The sequence below is a fragment of the Pleurodeles waltl genome, chromosome 4_1 (genome assembly GCF_031143425.1).
Source record: "Pleurodeles waltl isolate 20211129_DDA chromosome 4_1, aPleWal1.hap1.20221129, whole genome shotgun sequence".
NCBI lineage: Eukaryota > Metazoa > Chordata > Amphibia > Caudata > Salamandridae > Pleurodeles > Pleurodeles waltl.
In genome coordinates, this window is record NC_090442.1 from 740728594 (window position 1) to 740747803 (window position 19210).

At 43.6% G+C, this 19210-nt stretch overlaps 1 protein-coding gene across 1 annotated transcript in view; it reads right to left on the bottom strand.

The window, feature by feature from the left end:
• The window catches only part of AHCYL2 (adenosylhomocysteinase like 2), a 407107-nt gene extending 388752 nt beyond the window's left edge, over window positions 1–18355 (bottom strand). Inside the window, exon 1 of the mRNA XM_069229350.1 lies at window positions 17895–18355. Within this exon, the coding sequence (XP_069085451.1) occupies window positions 17895–18224 (330 nt within the window). The 5' untranslated portion in view covers window positions 18225–18355. The remainder of the gene's footprint in view (window positions 1–17894) is intronic.
• Window positions 18356–19210: the final 855 nt, after the last annotated feature.

Sequence of the window (19210 nt, forward strand, 5' to 3'; positions counted from 1 at the left end):
ACAGAGCAGGGAAAGAGGAGACTAAAATATAGTCTTATGGCCAATGTAGCGGGATATGCCAGCCATTAAACGCCTGCTCCAACATTAAAAAGGACCAGGCCGAAGGCAAGGGCCTTTAACAAGGGAGAGGGACTTTAATAGCAGTGTAGCCCAGCTACAGAGGGCTATAAGGCTTTTAGAACATTCCACCACTAGAGGGCAGAACGTTCTAATATATAAAGCAAAGGCCTCACGGAGCCAGAGGGGACTGAAATCACCTCGGGCTCCGTGAGACCTTTGTTCACAGCAACAGCTGCGAACCTGACAACATTGGAATGTTGGAACTCTGGACTTTTACCAACCATTAGAAGCCCGGAACACTCCATTGTTTTCAAAGAAGCTCTCAACATTCGATGTTCTAATATCATTTTTAAACTCCTCTTGAACAGCATAAGAAACCATCACTATGGTACATAGACCACAAGTTGACTCATGTTCTATATAATTATTCACATTTAGATGCTTCTATTCCGCATATCGCGATGGTTCGAAAGTTCAGATTTCATCAATATGTCTTACTAGTAACTGACTCTCCAAAGTTCATGGAAAAGAAACATAATTGTGAATTATAAATTCCAATCCAACGTAAAACTAACCTTAAGTCTGATTACCTTTTCAAAAGCAAGTTTTTAACCATAACACTGCATCAAGGCAACAAAAATAGTTTAACCATCTGATCAGCAATCCCCATAATGTAACATAATAAAAGCAGTCTTGCAATAAAACCACACTTTCTGAAAACTATAAACAACCAAACAGTACAGAGCTATGTTTTCCTTCCTATTTTCACTAAACATTTTCCTGTACCTCATTTACTCTAAACTAAGAATTGAAATATAGTACTTTTCAGTGCAATTCAGCCCACAACAGATCCTCTGACTGTGCCCCTACTAGTCCACCCTATGAGCAGTTTCTCCTCTAGGGAGGATACTTAGGGCCAGAATGGTGCAGTGCACAAGATCATAACTTGTCATGAGTCTTAAGCAAAATGATCAAACGCATGACTGCTCGCCCTTCACAAGGGAACTGATTTAAGCATGATTGAATGGTTTTGAAATGAAAGTGGTTCACTGATCCTACAAAGTGCTAATGTAGAATAGCAGTGACTTAACAGGTCAAGTATACATATCATAAACAAGGAGGTAGCAAAGAAGCATGCAAGACAAACAAGATGACAAAAAATAAACACACCTTGTACTTCACTGTACAACTATCTATCAATTGTTAGCCAAAACAACACAGATACAACACAAATGGACGCTGTGATGCAACAACAGTTTGAAAACAACGCGAGGATTTCTTCAATAAATGATCAGTGGTGTTCTCCAGGACTGCTGGCTTAATGTGTAATAGATGCCAGTCAACCAAGGAAAGTGAACGGAGTACTAAGAAGCATCTGTGTTCATGGTAAATAACAAATCAAGTCTGGATATTAAATTAATTAAATTCCAATAGTTTATAGAAAGGAATTAACCATAAAGGGAAAAAAAGCTTCTTGTGTACTGCGATAGTTACTGGTCAAAAGGATTTCAATGTGTGTATTGCTCCAAACGAACAGGACTATGCCAAGCTTATAAATTTGTATGAATAATGGGGTATAGATCATGGGTAAATTGTCAGTCGCAAGACAGATCAGCAAGGCCGCTCCCTGCTTTCTTTGCCACTACCTTAAATTTGGACATCCTTCATTAAGGAATCATGGGAGATATTCCTGAGGGTTCTCCCTGAAAGGGTTATTTTGGTCCACTACTGATGCATGTTTGCAATTTCTGACACACACAACAGTCTTAAAGGCTTAAAATTTGAAATCTCCTAGCAATCATTATCCACCGTTTGCATCTTATGCTTGTCTCAACTCCTGCAAGATCTGTTTATGTAGCAGATCAATTGTAAAATCATTTTCATCTCATGCGAGTCAGTGAGGGAAGTTAAACTTTTAGGTTTACACCCTCCAAAGCCATTAATAGACATATACCTAGAACTTGATAAGATCTTAAGATAGCTTTTGGCTGGCATCAGATACTCAAACCACTTTATAAAGGGAATTTGAAAAGCTTAAAAACATGTGCTGCTAGGTCCACAGGGAAGGATTTTCAGGAGGAAACAAAATTCTGATGGGGAGAAGAAATGTGACTTCATTTCACATTGATGTACAAGTTCCATGAGGTTAATCAGAGACTAATAACTTAAGAATGATAAGCTGAGTTCACTAATGTTGAGCATTTCTCCATTAGTAGTTTGTAAAATCTGATTCAGTTACATTCTCAGAACCAAAACCAGTGTCAATATTTGCCTGAAACATAGGTGCATACTGCCAACACTGTTGCTCTCGGGATGCGTAACCATGTGGACTGAATACCTAGTAAAGGTCGGATCTTTATCCCTATTATGGGTGGGAGAGAATTTTCTCTGATCATGTTTGTTGATAATCTAGTCTTTTTAGATCTGGTCCCACGGGCCTTGAAACTGCTTTGTACACATGAAGAGTGTAATACCTTGTGTATTAATCTCCAAAAACTAGAAGCATCTGCAAAGCTATTGGCTGCAAATGCAGACTTGTTGGCTCCACCAATGCTTTTTACTAATGCTAATCAGATTCTGAAAGGCAGAGGAAAAAAAAAAGAAAAAAAAAAGAAAAAACTGTTTTTGATATTGTGGTAAAGCTTCAGCAAAATAATTTGAAAAAATGAATAAAAAAGTGATACTGTATACATGTACATGCGTCAGCAAGTATGTGTACATATGACTCATGACACTATGGTGGTAGCAGCGTCACCACGTTTGCTTTACGACGCTGAAGCCATTTTGTTGTTATTTGCCATTCCACTATGGCAGATGTCCATTTCAGAAAAGTTATTCAAAAATAAATAAATGAATAATTTTTTTTTTTTTTTTAAAGCCCAGCAAAGCACGTTTTTCTGTCAACAAATAGCAGCTGCCAGGCCCTCGAAAAAGATTTTATTTATTTTTACAAATGAGACAGGGTATGTTAGTGGAGTGAGCAGGGAGGAGCAATGGAGGAACTGGGTGGGGGTGACAAAGTGAGAAATGGAGCCAGACAGGCACGGGTTACAAAGCCACAAAAGTAACAGACTAGCTGGAGAGGGGTGGAGGTGAGCAATACAGAGCATGGAGGAAAGTGGAAGATGGAGAGCTGTGGAATAAGCGAGAGAGATGAGGGAAACAAAGGGCATGGGGAGGGTATTTTGGAGCGTACACAGTACACACAAGAGAGCAAGCAATGACAAGAAGTGATGAAAGGAAGAATGAGGGGGAAAAAAAGTACTCCGAATGTAAGCATTGGAAAGATTCAAGTCATGAAGTCAAAAGAATCTCTGTGGGGAGACAAACCCAAGAAGAGGAAGAAAAGCCATTTAACAAAAAGCAAGCAATTGGGATGAACAAGAACCCCACCAGTAGTAAACAGTAATTTGACCCAAAGCCCACTGTAACTAGTGATCTAAACTAAGCTTAAACCTGTTTGTATAAGAAACAAAAAAAAAACATGGTTTCTCATAAAACATCTACTCCCTGTGCTAGGGTTATGAATAATACAAAGATTGAAACAGTCTGCAGTATTACTACCAATGGGTGCTCCTTTGTGCAAATACGGTGAACACTGGTGAAGAACGAGACCTCTATTAACCTGAGAATACTATGTTGCTTCAACTCCTTGAGGAAGCAAAAACAAATTGATGCCCTGACTACAAGGTGGCATAAAACAAAAAGGTGATGGAAGTAATGCTTACATTAATCTCAGCCACCGGTAATCGCTTGGGCCGAACTTAGAATACTATGCTGCTTCAGCTCCTTTGGGAGGCAAAAAGTTAATTGCCTTATTGAAAGGTTATGGAGAAAAAAAGGCTGTCCGCTCTTTCATATGATCTGGGGAGCCTGAAAATTCAGGGCTTGACTTCCATAGTAAGAGACAGAAATGAAGGTAAACTTTAGAAAGTCTAACTGCTCTTAAGATCTCCATTAGGCTTTTCACTGAAGCTCGGATATGGTGACATTTTCCTTTCAGGACAATGCTTAAAATGGTCCTAGTGACACTCGAAAGAGCTCTTTATGGGAAGAAAGACAAGTCATATTCAATAAAAGCACATAACTAGCAAATGAGGCTGGGACTGCACATTGCCAGGTGCAAGCACATTCAAAACCTTTTTGAATATGTTTGGCACATCTAAAATTTTCATTTTTCTCTGGCTCATATCAGGATCAGAGTACAGGCCTTTTGTCACCCTGCTGGGCCCAGTTAATTACTCTGCTCCTTAGCAGAGGCAGAAATGGCCTCTCCACACAAAGGGATTAATTAACAGTGCTTCCCTCAGCTACTGAGGAGCAAGGGCTGGGGAAGAAAAATCTGCATCTGTAAATTAGATGTCACATTGTGCCAGGGTTCGGACAGCCCAGGCCCACTTAAGGCAGGAAGCCCAGACAACTGGAGCCAACATACGAGGGGGGTTCCGGTTGAAGTTTTGGTGGGAAAGACCCTGGCAGTTATGTCAGCTAGAGATTAAACTGAAGCCCCCAGAGGAGAGGCGAACGGGGACTTCTCAATGGCTCTATCCTGAATTGTCCCAGCATGCTATGCAGGAGGTTTGGGATGGGATAGAGGGGTGATGTGGCACCCTAGAATTAGCCAGGGGCCCTTGGCTTCTTAAACTTTCCATGCCCATTTAAAAACTCTTGCACAAGGGAGGGTCGCTGTTGTTGGACTTTGAGCTGGACTGCGACCATGGCGATACCATGGAAACCTGAAAGGACAAGCCCCCTAACGGACTATGGACTTTCACTATAGCTGCCCCCAGAATCAGTGGTTCGACCAAGGACCCGCTTCCTACCAAGAACAGCACTTTCTAGGCCAGGAAAAGTAACATTAAAAAAAGGAGGGCGTGGGGCTCCGCTAATGCTTTATGAAATTACCCCTGGGGTGGGCCAATGCCCAGGGACAGAGCAACTGCAATGGTTTACTAATTGTGAGAGTTATTACACGGTGGTTGATGCAAGAAGGTCGCACATCTGAAACGAAGAGCAACAAAGTTCATATAGAGAATGTAGAGTCCTGGGGAGGGTGCCAACCTGGTATAGATACCCAACCATCATGAGTATCGAAATGCACAGAACACAGGAGGAATTCAGAAATGCCACCTATGTCACGTGCTCTAAATACATAGTGAAAACAAAAAAGAACCTGGGCACTCCGAATAGTAAGTCCATGATGAAGAAAGTTGCAAAATTCTTTATTCCTTTGTATTAAGAAAGATCAAATCAATGTTCAGAGATAATCATTTCCTCATGTTTGAGAGAAATCACATCAATGTTCAGAAACAGCCAACCCGTGTTTCGTCCACACAGACTTTTTCAAGGCAAAAGGATGATTGACGACAGCAGTGTCCAAGTCTTCATTAACTTGCAGCGTTATCACACGCACGCTGCGTCTGTCTGATCTACCTGCCTCTCGGGACCATTTAGAGGTCAGGTTGGGCTTATCAGGGCCCGTTCACGTGCCATCCGGTTTATATACTTTTTATCGGATGCCTTAAATCTATACAGTCCTTATATCTTCAAGGACCGGTACTTCCCTACGCATTAAGGGACATCTTTGGACACTGCTGTTGACAATCATCCTTTTGCCTTGAAAAAGTCCGTGCAGGGAACCCTTTGCCATCACCCAGCCTACTGGGGTAGGGTGACCTTTGCTCTATCCCTGCTCGCTGGAGGAGAGCGCAGGCAAGGAGAGAAAGCGGAAGAGAGCAGAAAAGACTGCTGGCTTGCACGGAGTAGAATATCTGCATGCAGGGGGCTACACAGCTCTCCCCGCAGCCCCCAACATTGAAGCTGGCATTGGGGTGCAATGGCTGGGACCAGGCACCTGTTAACATACTTGTTAAAAACAAAAAGAAAGACGAACATGCTCGACAAACAGGCTCACAAGAACAGCGGGAGCCTTGCTGTTAAAATAGTCGCCCCTTCCACAGAGAGATCACCCTCATAATGCCTTGTGGGCCTTTTTGCATAAAGTTCTCCTTCTTGTGGCAGCCCCAGTATGAATTGAAGAATGTGGTTGGGGGCTGCAGGAGCACAGCAACTCCCCCTTTATACAACTTTTATAAACTGACCTAAAGTTTGCAGTTTCATAGAAAGCATGACCCTCCCAGGATTTTCACTATTATTTCAAGCACACCTTTGATTACCGCAATTACGCCACAGCTAGAAGTGCAGAGCAGGGCTGATTCTTTGCCTGCATTTTATATGGCCTGGAGGTGTAATAAAAGTTAAAAAGAAAAAACAAAAGACATGCTGATGCTTACTTCAAATGTTCTATTGATAATATGCTGACAATAATGGTTGATCAATGCTGAAATGCTTAATTGACGTTAATAAGGGTATAAACACATGGTTATTGAGTATGGTGACATAATGGTGGTTTTCAACCACCCAGCATCCCCTCACCAGCCTGACAGAGTAACTGACTCGGTCAGAGAATGCTCCGCAGAACCCCACAACACATTCCAACAATAACATTCTCTTCCTTAAAGGAATAGTACAATACAACACATGTCCTCTGTTTAACAACAAAAAGTTACAAATGGTGTGACCCTATAAACAGGCTAAAAAAAAAAAAAAAAAAAAAAAATTGCTACAAATATATCTTTATACTAAATACTACGCCCACAAACATTAGATAAACTTTTGTATATATATTTTTTTTCCTCGGCAAAACAATCCTTGAGATACTCAGGAGTCTTATGGCTCCTTTGTGTTCTCCTCACATCACCACATTCACGTCTTGCATTCCCATTCATCTCTTTTAGGGGTACATTACACTCTTCCTCTTGCATAAAAGACTCATCATCCATCATCATATAGCTACTGCACCCCCATTCACTTCGCTATCATGAGCCACTAGTTCAGGATCCACCATACCAGCACTTCCATACATGCCACTACGCAAATTCCACTTTTCGCCATTCTCCAGGATTACATAAAAACGTTCACATCCTTCACTTTAAATGGACCACGGAATTGACTCCACATCCCTGATTTGAGCTTAATTTTGACCCAGTCACCTATCTGTATCTTTTTGCCTCTCCACTCACTGCTCCTACCTGAATAACTTCTCTCAGCCCTTTCTTCACAATTACCATCACTTTCCCTACTTTTACCTGCATCATATAGGGTCATTCTCCAACAACGTCCTCATCCACGCCGGAAATAACATCGTACTTGCTTTCCTTCCTCTCATCAACTCGAAAGGAACCTTCCCTGTTACACTATTTCTAGTAGTACGATATGCATAAACTAAATCCGTTACTGTGGACTCAATTCTTTTTCCATTTGTGACAGCCATCTGAATAGCCCCTTTAACCATTCTGTTGGCTCTCTCCACAATACCACTGGCACGAGGATTATACAAACTTGTGCGAGAATGTTTGATACCCACCTTCTCCCAAAAATTCCTCATTTCTGCCGAGGCTAATTGCGTACCGTTGTCTGTGATCAATTTACAAGGATAACCTTCCTCCTTGAACACAGTTTCCAACACCTTTATAGTAGATGAAGTGGTAATCTCTCTCACAAACTGCACCACCAACCACTTGGAATGCACATCAACCAATACAATGGCAAACCTCAACGCAGAGCTCATGTGTGCTAATGGCCCAATGAAATCCAGGCACACACTATTCCAAACTTTGCCTGGATCTTCAATAACACCGCTGCAGGTCTGGTTACCTACCTTTAACCTTTTTTCACTATTCAAACACATGGTGCACCTTTTCACCCACTCCTCCACATCATCATCCATTCCAGGCCACCAAAAATGTTCATGCAACCTTTTTTCGTTAAGTTTGCCCCAAAAGCCCCTCATGAGACATTCTAAACAAATTCCAACGCAAACACGCAGGGGGAATACATTTTTCTCCCCTCATCAATACTTCATCCCGTACCACTGACAACTCATCCAACAACTTTACATAAGGACGTACAGAAGGACTTACACTACTCTCCCTTCCTTGCACCACACCTCACCATATCAATTACTTCCCTCAAAGTATCATCCTCCTTCACCTTTGAATTCCACTCCCTTTCTGAAATTGCACCCCGTAGACAGTCATTAACATCTTCAACACTTGCAACTACATATTTCTTAATTCTCCTTTCTAGATTTTCCTCATCCCCCTTCTGCAATTCAACCGGCATACGCGACAAACAATCCGCCTGGGTATTACGCCAGCCTGGAATGTGTTCTAAGACATACATAAACTCCGTTAACCGTGAGGCCAGCCTAGCTAGCCTAGCCGACCCCTTTCCTGCACCTCCAGGTTCCAAAACCTTGACTAGAGGCTTGTGATCTGTACGTAGCACAACTGTCATGCCCCATTTGTAGGTGCGAAAATGTTCTAACGCCCACATGCCCGCTAGCGCTTCCCTCTCAATAACCGAGTAATTCCGTTCACTAGTAGTGAGGGATCTTGATGCAAAAGCAACTGTTCTCTCTACTCCAACATGATACTGGGACAGTACAGCTCCAACACCAACTGCGCTCGCATCCACTGTTACTGCAATTTTAAGGTTTACATCAAATGGTACTAGCACACCCGCATCACACAAATCTTTCTTGATATTTTGAAAACTGCACTCTTGTGCCTCCCCCCAAACAAAAGTTATATTTTTTTTTGCAATTTTCTCATGTCTTCAGTCTTGTCTGCAAAGTTCTGGATAAACTTCGAGTAGTATTCTATAAGGCCCATGAATGACCTTAGCTGATCCTTGCTGCACGGTGGAGATGCATCAGTGATAGCCTTTAACAAGTTGACCTTTGGCCTAACACCCTCCTCAGATAAAGTATGTCCAAGGTACTCAACTTCCTTCACTAAAACCTTACACTTCTCCTCCTAAGGGTCAGCCCAGCTTCCTTAAGTCTGTCTAGCACCTGTTTCAGTGCAATGTTGTGACGATCAATAGTTGACCCAAAAACTAAAATATCATCTTGAAAGTACATGACATTGTTCACATCCTTAAACACGTTAGCCATCATCCTCTGAAATACACTTGCAGCTGACGATAATCCAAAGGGCATTCTATTGAATTGGAAGATACCCTCTGAGGTCACGAAAACTGTGAGTTTCTATGACTTGGGATGAAGTTTGATTTGATGGTATGCGCTTTTTAGAACCAATTTGCTGAAGAAGCATCCTCCCTTGAGTAATGATATCATCTCATGTATGTTTGGCAGTGGAAAAGTATCAGTAACAATGTTGCTATTCACACTGCGCAAATCCACACAAAATCTTAATGAGCCATCCAGTTTCCTCGTGATAACTACCGGTGAAACTCATTCGGAGATCTCTACTGGCTCAATGATGCACTTGGCAACCATTTCATCAATGAATTTCTTCACATCTGCTCTTATTGCTATTGGCACCTTTCTCAGCGCATGCTGCAGTGGTACCGCCCCTCTTTTCAACACTATTCTGTGCACGTAACCCTTCAGTTCTCCAATACTCTCTGAAAACACCTCTTTTGCATTTTCAATAATATCCTGAGAAGACCACTTCTCCACAGCCATGACCCGACTAGGAGTCCTCGGGTTAATGATGATATGGAGATCATATTGGTGCTGCCATCCCAAAATAGGAGGTCCCGATTCTGCCACGTAAACTTTCCCCTCGACTGATCTATCCTGAAATGTGATGCGTGCCACCATGTACCCAATAATGTCTATCAGTTCTCCTTGGTAACCACCTGGGTTGATATCCTTGGGTAATAGCCTGACATTAGGCCACTCACGTCTTACCATCACTTTGGGCAGTATTGTATACAGGGATCCTGAATCAATCATGAGCTGTACAGTTTTCTTATTAATAACAAACTCAGCCTTGGGTCTTGAGATTCTTCCCGGGTCAGTGGACCAATCTCTTATGCATAGAATTCGATCTTGCTCGCACTCTCCCACAGTAGCAAAGTCCTGTACTGATGCTACTTTTGTACGAGACGAAGATCTGCAAACCTTCGCAAAGTGATCTTTAAGACCACATTTCCTACATTCCTTTCCCCGGGCAATGCATCCTTTATAATCTGCATTGTGTGAATTGCTACCACATTGGAAACACGACTTCACATTAGGTTTAAATTTGCCTATTTGTTTACTCCTAACTATAGTGGATGCGTCCTCTTTTCTCACAAACGAAATATCACTGTTACACGTATCTTTTTTTTGCCATTTCTTTCATATAGAATTCTGATTGTTCCACAACCTTAGCAATTCCAATAGTATCCTTAAGTGAAGGATTCTTAGTGGCCCATAACCGTTCTTGTATTTTTTGGATTCTACACTGTACTATCAGTTGGTCCCTTAACTCATCGGTCACTCCTCCAAACTGACACTTAGTGGAAAGCGGTCTCAACCTCGAGACAAAATCATCAATGGATTCATCCACCTTTTGAGGTTGTGCGTAAAATTTGTATCTATATAATACCACATTTGTATCCTTTGAAAATATTTTCCTGAGTCGCAATTTCGCTTCCAAATACACATCATCTATTGGTGTGCCATCTTCATTAGTAATTGCTGGTAAATATTTAAAAACATGTTGGCCCTCTTTTCCTAACACACTTATCAATATAGCTTTCTTTCTTGCAGATCTAAAATTCTGACCATCCAGTGCTTCTAAATAGTTTTCGAAGATGTCTATCCATTCCTCCCACTCAATGTGTGGTGAGCCAACATCCTGTAAAAACAAAGGAGGTGTAATTATGGCTAAACTGTTCTTTTTAATTGTTATAAATGACCAGTCAATTTCCTTTAGTATATTGGATGGATGTAGTCCTGCAATCTTTTTTTTTTTTTATATATAAAGGTGTGCAATATTAAAAAACAAACAAACAAAAAAAACACTGTAGTCCTCTCTCTAGGTCATTGGCATAGAGTATTCTGTAGTCCTTTGTTTGTTTCCATGAAGTTTGACCCCGTGCCGAGGGACACTGTACTTTGGTAATCGCTTCTGTCCAGCGCTACCTTTAGCAGCACCAACCTAGCGCTGCTAAAGCCAAGACAGGTAGAGTTGCGTTGTTATGCCTTGTAGACACGCATATGGGTACAGCGCACGCGATGACTGCTGGATTAACAGTCTGTGCGCTGGCAACTGTTTAAGCGCGTGACGTGTGCGCGTTGCGTAAACCCTCACAGCAGCGACCATCCACGCTTTGCTTAAACCCACACAGCAGCGATAACACGATGGCGCAAAAATAAAGTTCAATACATAAACAGTACACGCGTGTGGGAAGCTCACATGTACAAGTTGAAGGTAGCAGTGTGATCACTGATCGTCAATTTCAGCAGACCAACGCGTGGTTGTACTGCGCCAGCCGTCGCTCCCGCTGGTGAACACTCGTCGCCAAAATGAAGTGTTGTGTTCAAAGAAGACACCGAGGCAAAGAGACTTCTTTTGTCTTGAAGTTTACTTTCCCTGGAGCAACGGCTCCACGCAGCATCCCCTCACCAGCCTGACAGAGTAACTGACTCGGTCAGAGAATGCTCCGCAGAACCCCACAACACATTCCAACAATAACATTCTCTTCCTTAAAGGAATAGTACAATACAACAGATAATATGCTGACAATAATGGTTGATCAATGCTGAAATGCTTAATTGACGTTAATAAGGGTATAAACACATGGTTATTGATTATGGTGGTTTTCAACATTTGCATGGTCTTAATATGGTAACCCTTTGACAATGCCAACAGGCACTTTATTTGAAAGTGATAACCACTTAAATTGTGATTTTCTAGCTGATGTAGGTTTGCTGGAGGGAGTACTGTAATTCTGGGGATCAGGACCTTTTAGGAGTCAAATGTTATTTCATGGTGTCAACAAGGTATTTCTATCTGCATTATCTATTTATTGGTAAATGAATTAGTAGAATTTAGTAGTGTGTATGTAATAAATGTATTTTCCAAAGAAAAAGCACTCACTGAACAATCATTTACTGAGTGTTACTACTGCATGCCAATGAACGGTGATTGCTAGCTCACACCACCTCCCCTGGGCGGGCCTTGAACTGCTCTGCTACCCTGAGATTAGCAATGGGGTGCTTAGTTCACAGTAAGGGGAAAATGTGCATCTATCACTTAAGCAGCCCTCATATCCTGCACAACTAGTAACCCAATGTCTTACCTAGCAAAGATAATGTAGTTTGGAAAATACTAGGCAGCCTACTTCAGCCATTCTTTTCAGTTGCCAATTCAGGTCAGTTGTGGCCAGTGCAGTGAAACACCCACTTGGTTAACTGTGAATCACTGGATAGTCGCAGCACCTCATCCATGAGGCAGCCTGGCAAAGTCTCAAGCAAAGTACACACTCATCACGAGCTTCCCCTCCCCCATGACTATCACAATTGCGGTGAGCGAGTGCCATGGTCCCCAAGTCAGAACACAATGAAAAGAGTTCGCTGATTTTAATTTCAAACAATTACAAAGGGCGAGAGGGCACGTCTGACTGCTACTCTTACGAAAACGTTGGGCACAGTGTCCGTGTCTGAACAGAGTTATCCTTGCAATGTGTCACTAATCGAGTATAGGGCTGCAACCTCACCAAGAGGTAAATACCTTCCATTTACTATTGTTTTAAGAATCTGCAAAGGCCTTAACATGATACTTGAGGACTTTAAACAAAATCAAATGTATTGGTTTGCAACATTACTTTCCTGTTTTTGTTTACTTTAATTGTGGTCAGAGATCGTTAACTCAACACTAGAATGCTTTTAAATTGGTTTCTATTTGTATTGGCTGTTTGAATTATAAATGAGATAAGGTCTAAAAATAGTGACTTTAAATGCTATTTTCTTTATTTGTTTTTCATACAGACCGGAACATTAAGATAACGGTCGTGCCGGTAGAAAACAGGCCAGGTGGCAAGCCTAATAAGTGTCGCGCGTTCCCTCAAATAGATTTGCCTTCTCCAATGCGCTATAATGAGTGACTTGTGCAAATACTGAGGGGCCCTGCTGAGGACAGCGGCTATTCGATAGAAACAGCGGAACCCCAGCAAAGCACCTACCGAAGAAAGCAGAGGGTAGCGGCGAACAACAAAATCCAAGGAGGCCAAGACTAATACTCCCAGAACTACAACAGGAGCCCGACCTCCTATCTACCTCTCCACAAACATAGTAAGCCCTTTAACAATGCACAATGGCCCAAAAGCCACCGTCAACTGGGGGCGGTGCGAACATGCATCTACGAGGTGTCGACTGTTCTGCAAACGCACGTTGAACTTTCACCACAATGCACCCTAAAACACCTCAAAGCAACCTCAAGGGGCGAGAGACCGAGTCTGCATGAATACAATCTTCCTCGCCGCTTATCTGGGTAATCAGCACATTAGACTGAGATAAGCAAACACCCCAGGGTACGAAAAGCGACAATGGAAAGGTGCGACATCTCATATCTCGTTAGTATGCGCCACACAACATCCCATTCAGTACCTGAACTCTGAAGAATGTGCTCTTAAAATGTGTACTGCGGTTTCAAACTACGCAGCAGCCATTCGCCGAAATCAGAATACAAAAGTTGAACATGTAAAGCATGGACGTCATCCTTGCGACCACTGTCTTTGCCTTTACGACCCTTGACCTCAGATGTGCAAAATCAGTGCCAGGAACGCGGGGGCGGATCGTGTTTATGGACTTCCATTGGAGCTCAACTTTCCTTTTTTTTGTTGTCATTTTGTAATTATATTACACTAATAGTAAATAATGCTACATTATACACGATTAGCACCATTATTGTAATAAAGAATCGAGTATAGTTCGCTGGAATGTGCCCGTCCCTGTCAGCTGAGAGGAATAAAACATGCTTTTAAATATATGTTGTGTGCGTGCATGAGGATGAGTGTGTTTATGCGAGCCACAGTTTCCGAATATGTGAATGTGTATCAATATGTAAGCGGGTGTGCGAGTGCATGTAAAACGTCAAATGGCGCGTGTTGGCACTTCCGCTATCCCTAGCATTTTGGTGAATTGACGTTCATGATGTTAGGTACCGAAATTTGCCACATGTAGATCAACAAATTAGCACACTCGACTCGCAAAGCATTACTGTGCAGCAACCTATATAATTGCTCCTTTTATTGAAATACATAAGTGTTTTTGACGGAACAGCAGTCCATGCACTACTTTACCCCAGATTGTTTAAGAGACCCTTGAGCCAGGTGTTAGCCTGAGCTCGCTTCCCACGAACAGTGCACCGTTTGATTGCCAGCCTTCGATTCCTCTCAAGGTCATATCTAGTCACAAATACCACTTTCCCTCTCTACCCACCGACCTGAATCCTAAAGGCACTTCCCACAATGCACTGTCGCCATGTCTGCTGAGAAATTAGCATTTTGGTATAAACCCGCGACATTCAAACGGCACCTTTCTTCCCCACCCCTTCCAATTGATCTCAACGTGTCTTTCCTCTCTCGAGTCCTCTTTTCATTCTCTTCTGCCCGCATAAGCACTTTAAGGTAGCTTAATGGTGGCAAAAAATCCCACACAACTGTCTCCCGATTTTACGAGTGGGGGCTACTTTTGAAAGCTAGTTTACAAAAACAGGAAATGCCACGGATTAGCATTTGTTCGCAATTTTATTAGGGGCGCATATGTCTGGATACTTTATGAAGAGAGGGTCAAAGTGGTTTCTGGACTAAGTCGGAATTACTTACGATTAGACCTATAAAGAGGAACAATTAAAAAATATTAACAATATCCTACTTCACAAAAATATGCACTTATTGGTGGATCTAAATTAACACCAGTTTTATAGGATATTTTGTTGGAAAGCCTGGATAAATGCATATTTAAAAGAAAATGTACATCTATTTTCTATAGACAAGGGAGCAGGACTATAGTTTCCAGCACCAGTGCTATTGTCCAAAACATATATTAACAAGTAAGGCCAATTAACATTTCCTCCTCTGTGCATGCAAGGAAACCGAGCCTTCATAAATGCTACTGATTACTAGTTAGATTTCTCACCAGTGCCTCATTTGTTAATAGATTACTTTTCAAAGTCTGAGTTTTTAAATGACTCGAGCTTTATTATTTTTCTAGTCAGGCTTATTTGCTGAAGATCGTGATTGTTCTCATCTTAATCATAAGGGATGGGCAGAGGATAACAGGATCCATAATAATTTGTGTTCCAACAGCGTGTTCTATCATCCCAACCCAAACCATGTCCCATCACTATTGTTAGTGTTTTTTTTTTTTTAAATTCCGTCACTTAAGCAAGCTATAACTTACGTCATACTCACTGCTCTACCCCATGCAGTGCCCTGCAGACAAATTTCATTACTTATGCCCCTACCACTTCATTCCACTATTGGTTCTGCACCGCAGAATACTCTGTCCCCACCTCACACCACAATTGTACCTGCCCCACAACATACCACCATCGCTATGCTCCTACAGGATGCCTTCATTGGCCTCTCTCACACTTTGCTTCCATCCCAGCAGCACTTTCACTCCAGTGTCAATGGTACTCTTATTGTCCCCACCTGGGACTACCACTGATACGCACAGAAGGTTTTTTGTTACAGTTCTGTCTCATACAATTTTAAACACTGGCTACACCAGTGCCCTGACCCAACTCCCACCTTGTACAACAATCGCGCTTGCCTCCGAGGCGTACTCTTATTGTGGACGTCTGATAGCACCATGAATCTGCGCCCTTTTTGCCTTTGGCCCCATTCTTTATCACAATGGTCCTTGCCTACACCGCACGCAATACTGAATCTTCACCCAGTGCTGGAAACGGGAACGTTTACTTTGGCATCACACAATTGAAGGTATTTCTTCAGAGTGGAGCAACAGTAACGAAGGGCACAGTCATGAGGAGTGGAACCTGGCAGTCAAAGTATACATTTATTCTTTAATTAATAAACTCTGCTGCAAAGGAATTGGTAGTACAGCTTTACTCACTAAACTGAGGCAAACATGCTGCATTATAAATGCGTGTCTAAGGCACCTGCTGGAGATATCTGAAATGAAGCCTCTACACAGTATTGACTCCTCATAAAATAGCATGAGGGTTAATGTGCCTGCTGCAAAGCACAGCACATGAAACATGCAGGTCAGTGATTCACATTTTATGTAGACAGCTCAGTCGGTTATTGCTTCTGGTGCAAGCATCCTGGTGTGACCTGTAGGTCACGAGTTACAACCCTTTAGGTATAGCTTGGTGAGCTATGAGCAAGCCAAAGAGCTGCATGTCACATGCACAACAAAGGTTTAGAGCCTTACCTTTTTAATCTTTCATTATAAGGTTGTTGAAGAAGGTTCCTCCTTTGCTTACTAATTAAGACATATTGGTAAGTGCTATATGAATAGCAAGTGTAACTGTTCAAATAAGCAGATGCAGCAGACATGTTTGCAGTGCATGAACATCGCCTACATATGAAGCTTGGAACCCTCAATCCACCCTAAATATAGCTTCGCTCGAGTACTTGTGATCCGACAACCTATTTGTATGTGCCCTAGCATGAAGATGGTGGGCTCCAGCTACCTACTAATAAAAAAAGCAAACAAGAATATAAAGTTTTCTGGTGCCACTTTAAGTATCGGGGCCAGATGAACTGAAATAAAAAAAAAAGCCCGCCTCACCCCTTGCAGGTTGATGTACGAAATACAAAGCACAGAAAGTGTTGGCATTGCCAAACTTGTCCAGGTGTTGGCATGGGATAAAGGTTGCAAATCTCACTCGACCGGCCCAAATCCGACTCAATATCTGATGCATACAGGACCCCCCCCCCCCCCCGTGTCCATCATTGTATCCATCACATACCACTGCCGCTGCTGTCCCCATCTACACACAGACTGTTCCAACTTGAAACAACCAGTGCCCGTCCCCCACCTCAACTCCGTTCCCTGGTCCCCTATGCACCTCTAGCTGCTTCCGAAATGTCTATCGCATAAAGGTGCTTCCAGGTAGCAAAGTGAAACAACCGAGTTTTAAGTGCACCTAAAGCTCTCAGGCTGTGTGTGCCCTTCAAAACGCTGTAGCGGAGCTGGTGGAGAAAAGGTGCAATGCTCATGGCTCACTAGAATGCCAATGGCACTGCATGTGCCCTGAAAGCAGCCATCTCTCTCCAGTGGTGAAACATCACCGGAGGCCGGTGGCGAGCGCATGCCTCGCAATATATATAGGGCTCTCCATGAATGACCAAGGGTTTTCAGTGACGCCATTGCACCCAAAGTCTCTGCCCGGTGCCTCATTCTCAGATTCTGTTCACCCCTGACAACTGCGACTGTGTACGCCTCTGTGCCTTGTCTGGGGGTTCTGGAAGCGGTGTGGGTTACCGGATTGCCCGCTCCAGAGTCACTTTAACCCTTACATACTGGCTATTATCCATTCATCCATAAATATCAATGCAATCTGGTTAAACCCATCTTCTCCAAAACCCCACTTACCCTACTGCCTTCACACCCTACCGCACTAGCCACAAACATCACCTTATTCCTCTGTCCTTTCCAACATCCCCTTCTGCTCTATACATCAACCTCGCACCCCTCTATATTCACCAGTGCCACATCCACTTAAGCTCGCTGCTCCTTCCCCTCTGCCGCAGTTTCTCTCACCGCCACCAGCCTCTTCTACTCTCTGCCACCCCTAATCCCCTCACCTTTCACTCTTCGATTCCCTATCACTCGCAATATCCCCCTTCACCCCTTCTCCTTTCGCAGTCACATTCCCTTCCACCAGCAGATTAAGTTTCCTTCCACGATGCGACCCCTCGTCATCCCTCCTATGCCCCCCTTTGCGCTCTCGCTCTCCAGTACACCCCGCTTCCTCGAGGATCCCCAGGCCTCTCACCTTCTTGACGGTGCGCGGGGCCTCGGAGATGCCCCCGTCGGCGCTGACCCTCGCATCGTCGGGCTGCCGGTGGTGCCGGTGCGGGTGCTCGCTCCGCTTCATGGCAGAGGCCGGGGGCTGGCAGCCTTTGCTCCCCGGGGGCAGCAGTAACATCGCGGGCGATGGCTCGGCGGGGGAGACCGGGGGTGCGGGGCTGGTCCGCGGGGGCGGCTCGGACAGCGCGGGGGTCACTGCCAGGATGGGCTTGAGCGGTGGCTCGGCAGCGGGAGAGGCTCCGGACACTGGCTCCGGGGGCAGCGGGGCGCCGGGGGCTGCTACCTGCACAGACATGGCTGCGGCGGGTGGGAGATCGGCGGTGGGCTCCAGCGGTGAAGGCTGTCGGCGTGCGGATCCGGGGGCGATGCGTGCGTTCTGGCTGCAGCCTCTGCACTGCGCTCTTCGCTCGCAGACGGGAAAGCCGGCCCCTCACACCAACAAACACTAGCACGCTGCAGGCTGCCGGCAGAACGGCCCCCTCATGGAAAGGGAAAGAGGACAGGCGGCGGTCAGCTGACTGTCAACGGAAGCCGTCGCCATGGATGCCATCTTACAGAGGGAACCCTGCGCTTTCAAACAAAGGGCCCGCGAAGAGGAAACGTCACTGTGCGTTTCATTCCTAAACGGCGCATGTTCTCCAACTGAAACGGACAGAAATATTTTAAAAAAGATAACTGTACATTTTATATCCACTTGTTTGTAAATTACGCCTCATTAGATGATTTATATTTCAACCTTCACCAATTCCCCAATTATTTACCTGTAATTTTAATTATTCTTAGGACTCCTCCTCGTTACAATTATTACTTTTGAAGTGGTTTCCACCTTCTAGACAGGAACAACTTGTGAAAATGAACGTACCACCTACTCTGCTGTGGCCATACATTCCACTACTAGATGCCATAAAGGGACTGGCATTCCCAAAATCCTCTTGTAATTTCTCATCTCTGTCAAAGGCTTAAATGAGAAGGGTTAGTGAGGTGTAATGACTGTGATAAGTAGATATAAGTCTCCATTTTGGACGTAGTTCATTTACTAGAGGTTCAGGATTGCCTTGCTGGAGGATTTTGCGCTCCATATAAAAGACTATGCGCCTTAGTTGGATCGCAGAGGACCGGGTTTACTCCATCAAGGTGATGGAGTAAAATATTCCATCGCGCTGACGGAGTCTTCGTCTTCCACATTTAGAGATGTCCGCTGACCTGAGGATATCACTTAACATTGGCAGCGACCACAGTCAGAACCTTTCCTGTCAATGTATTCAAAGTTTGACAGACAGC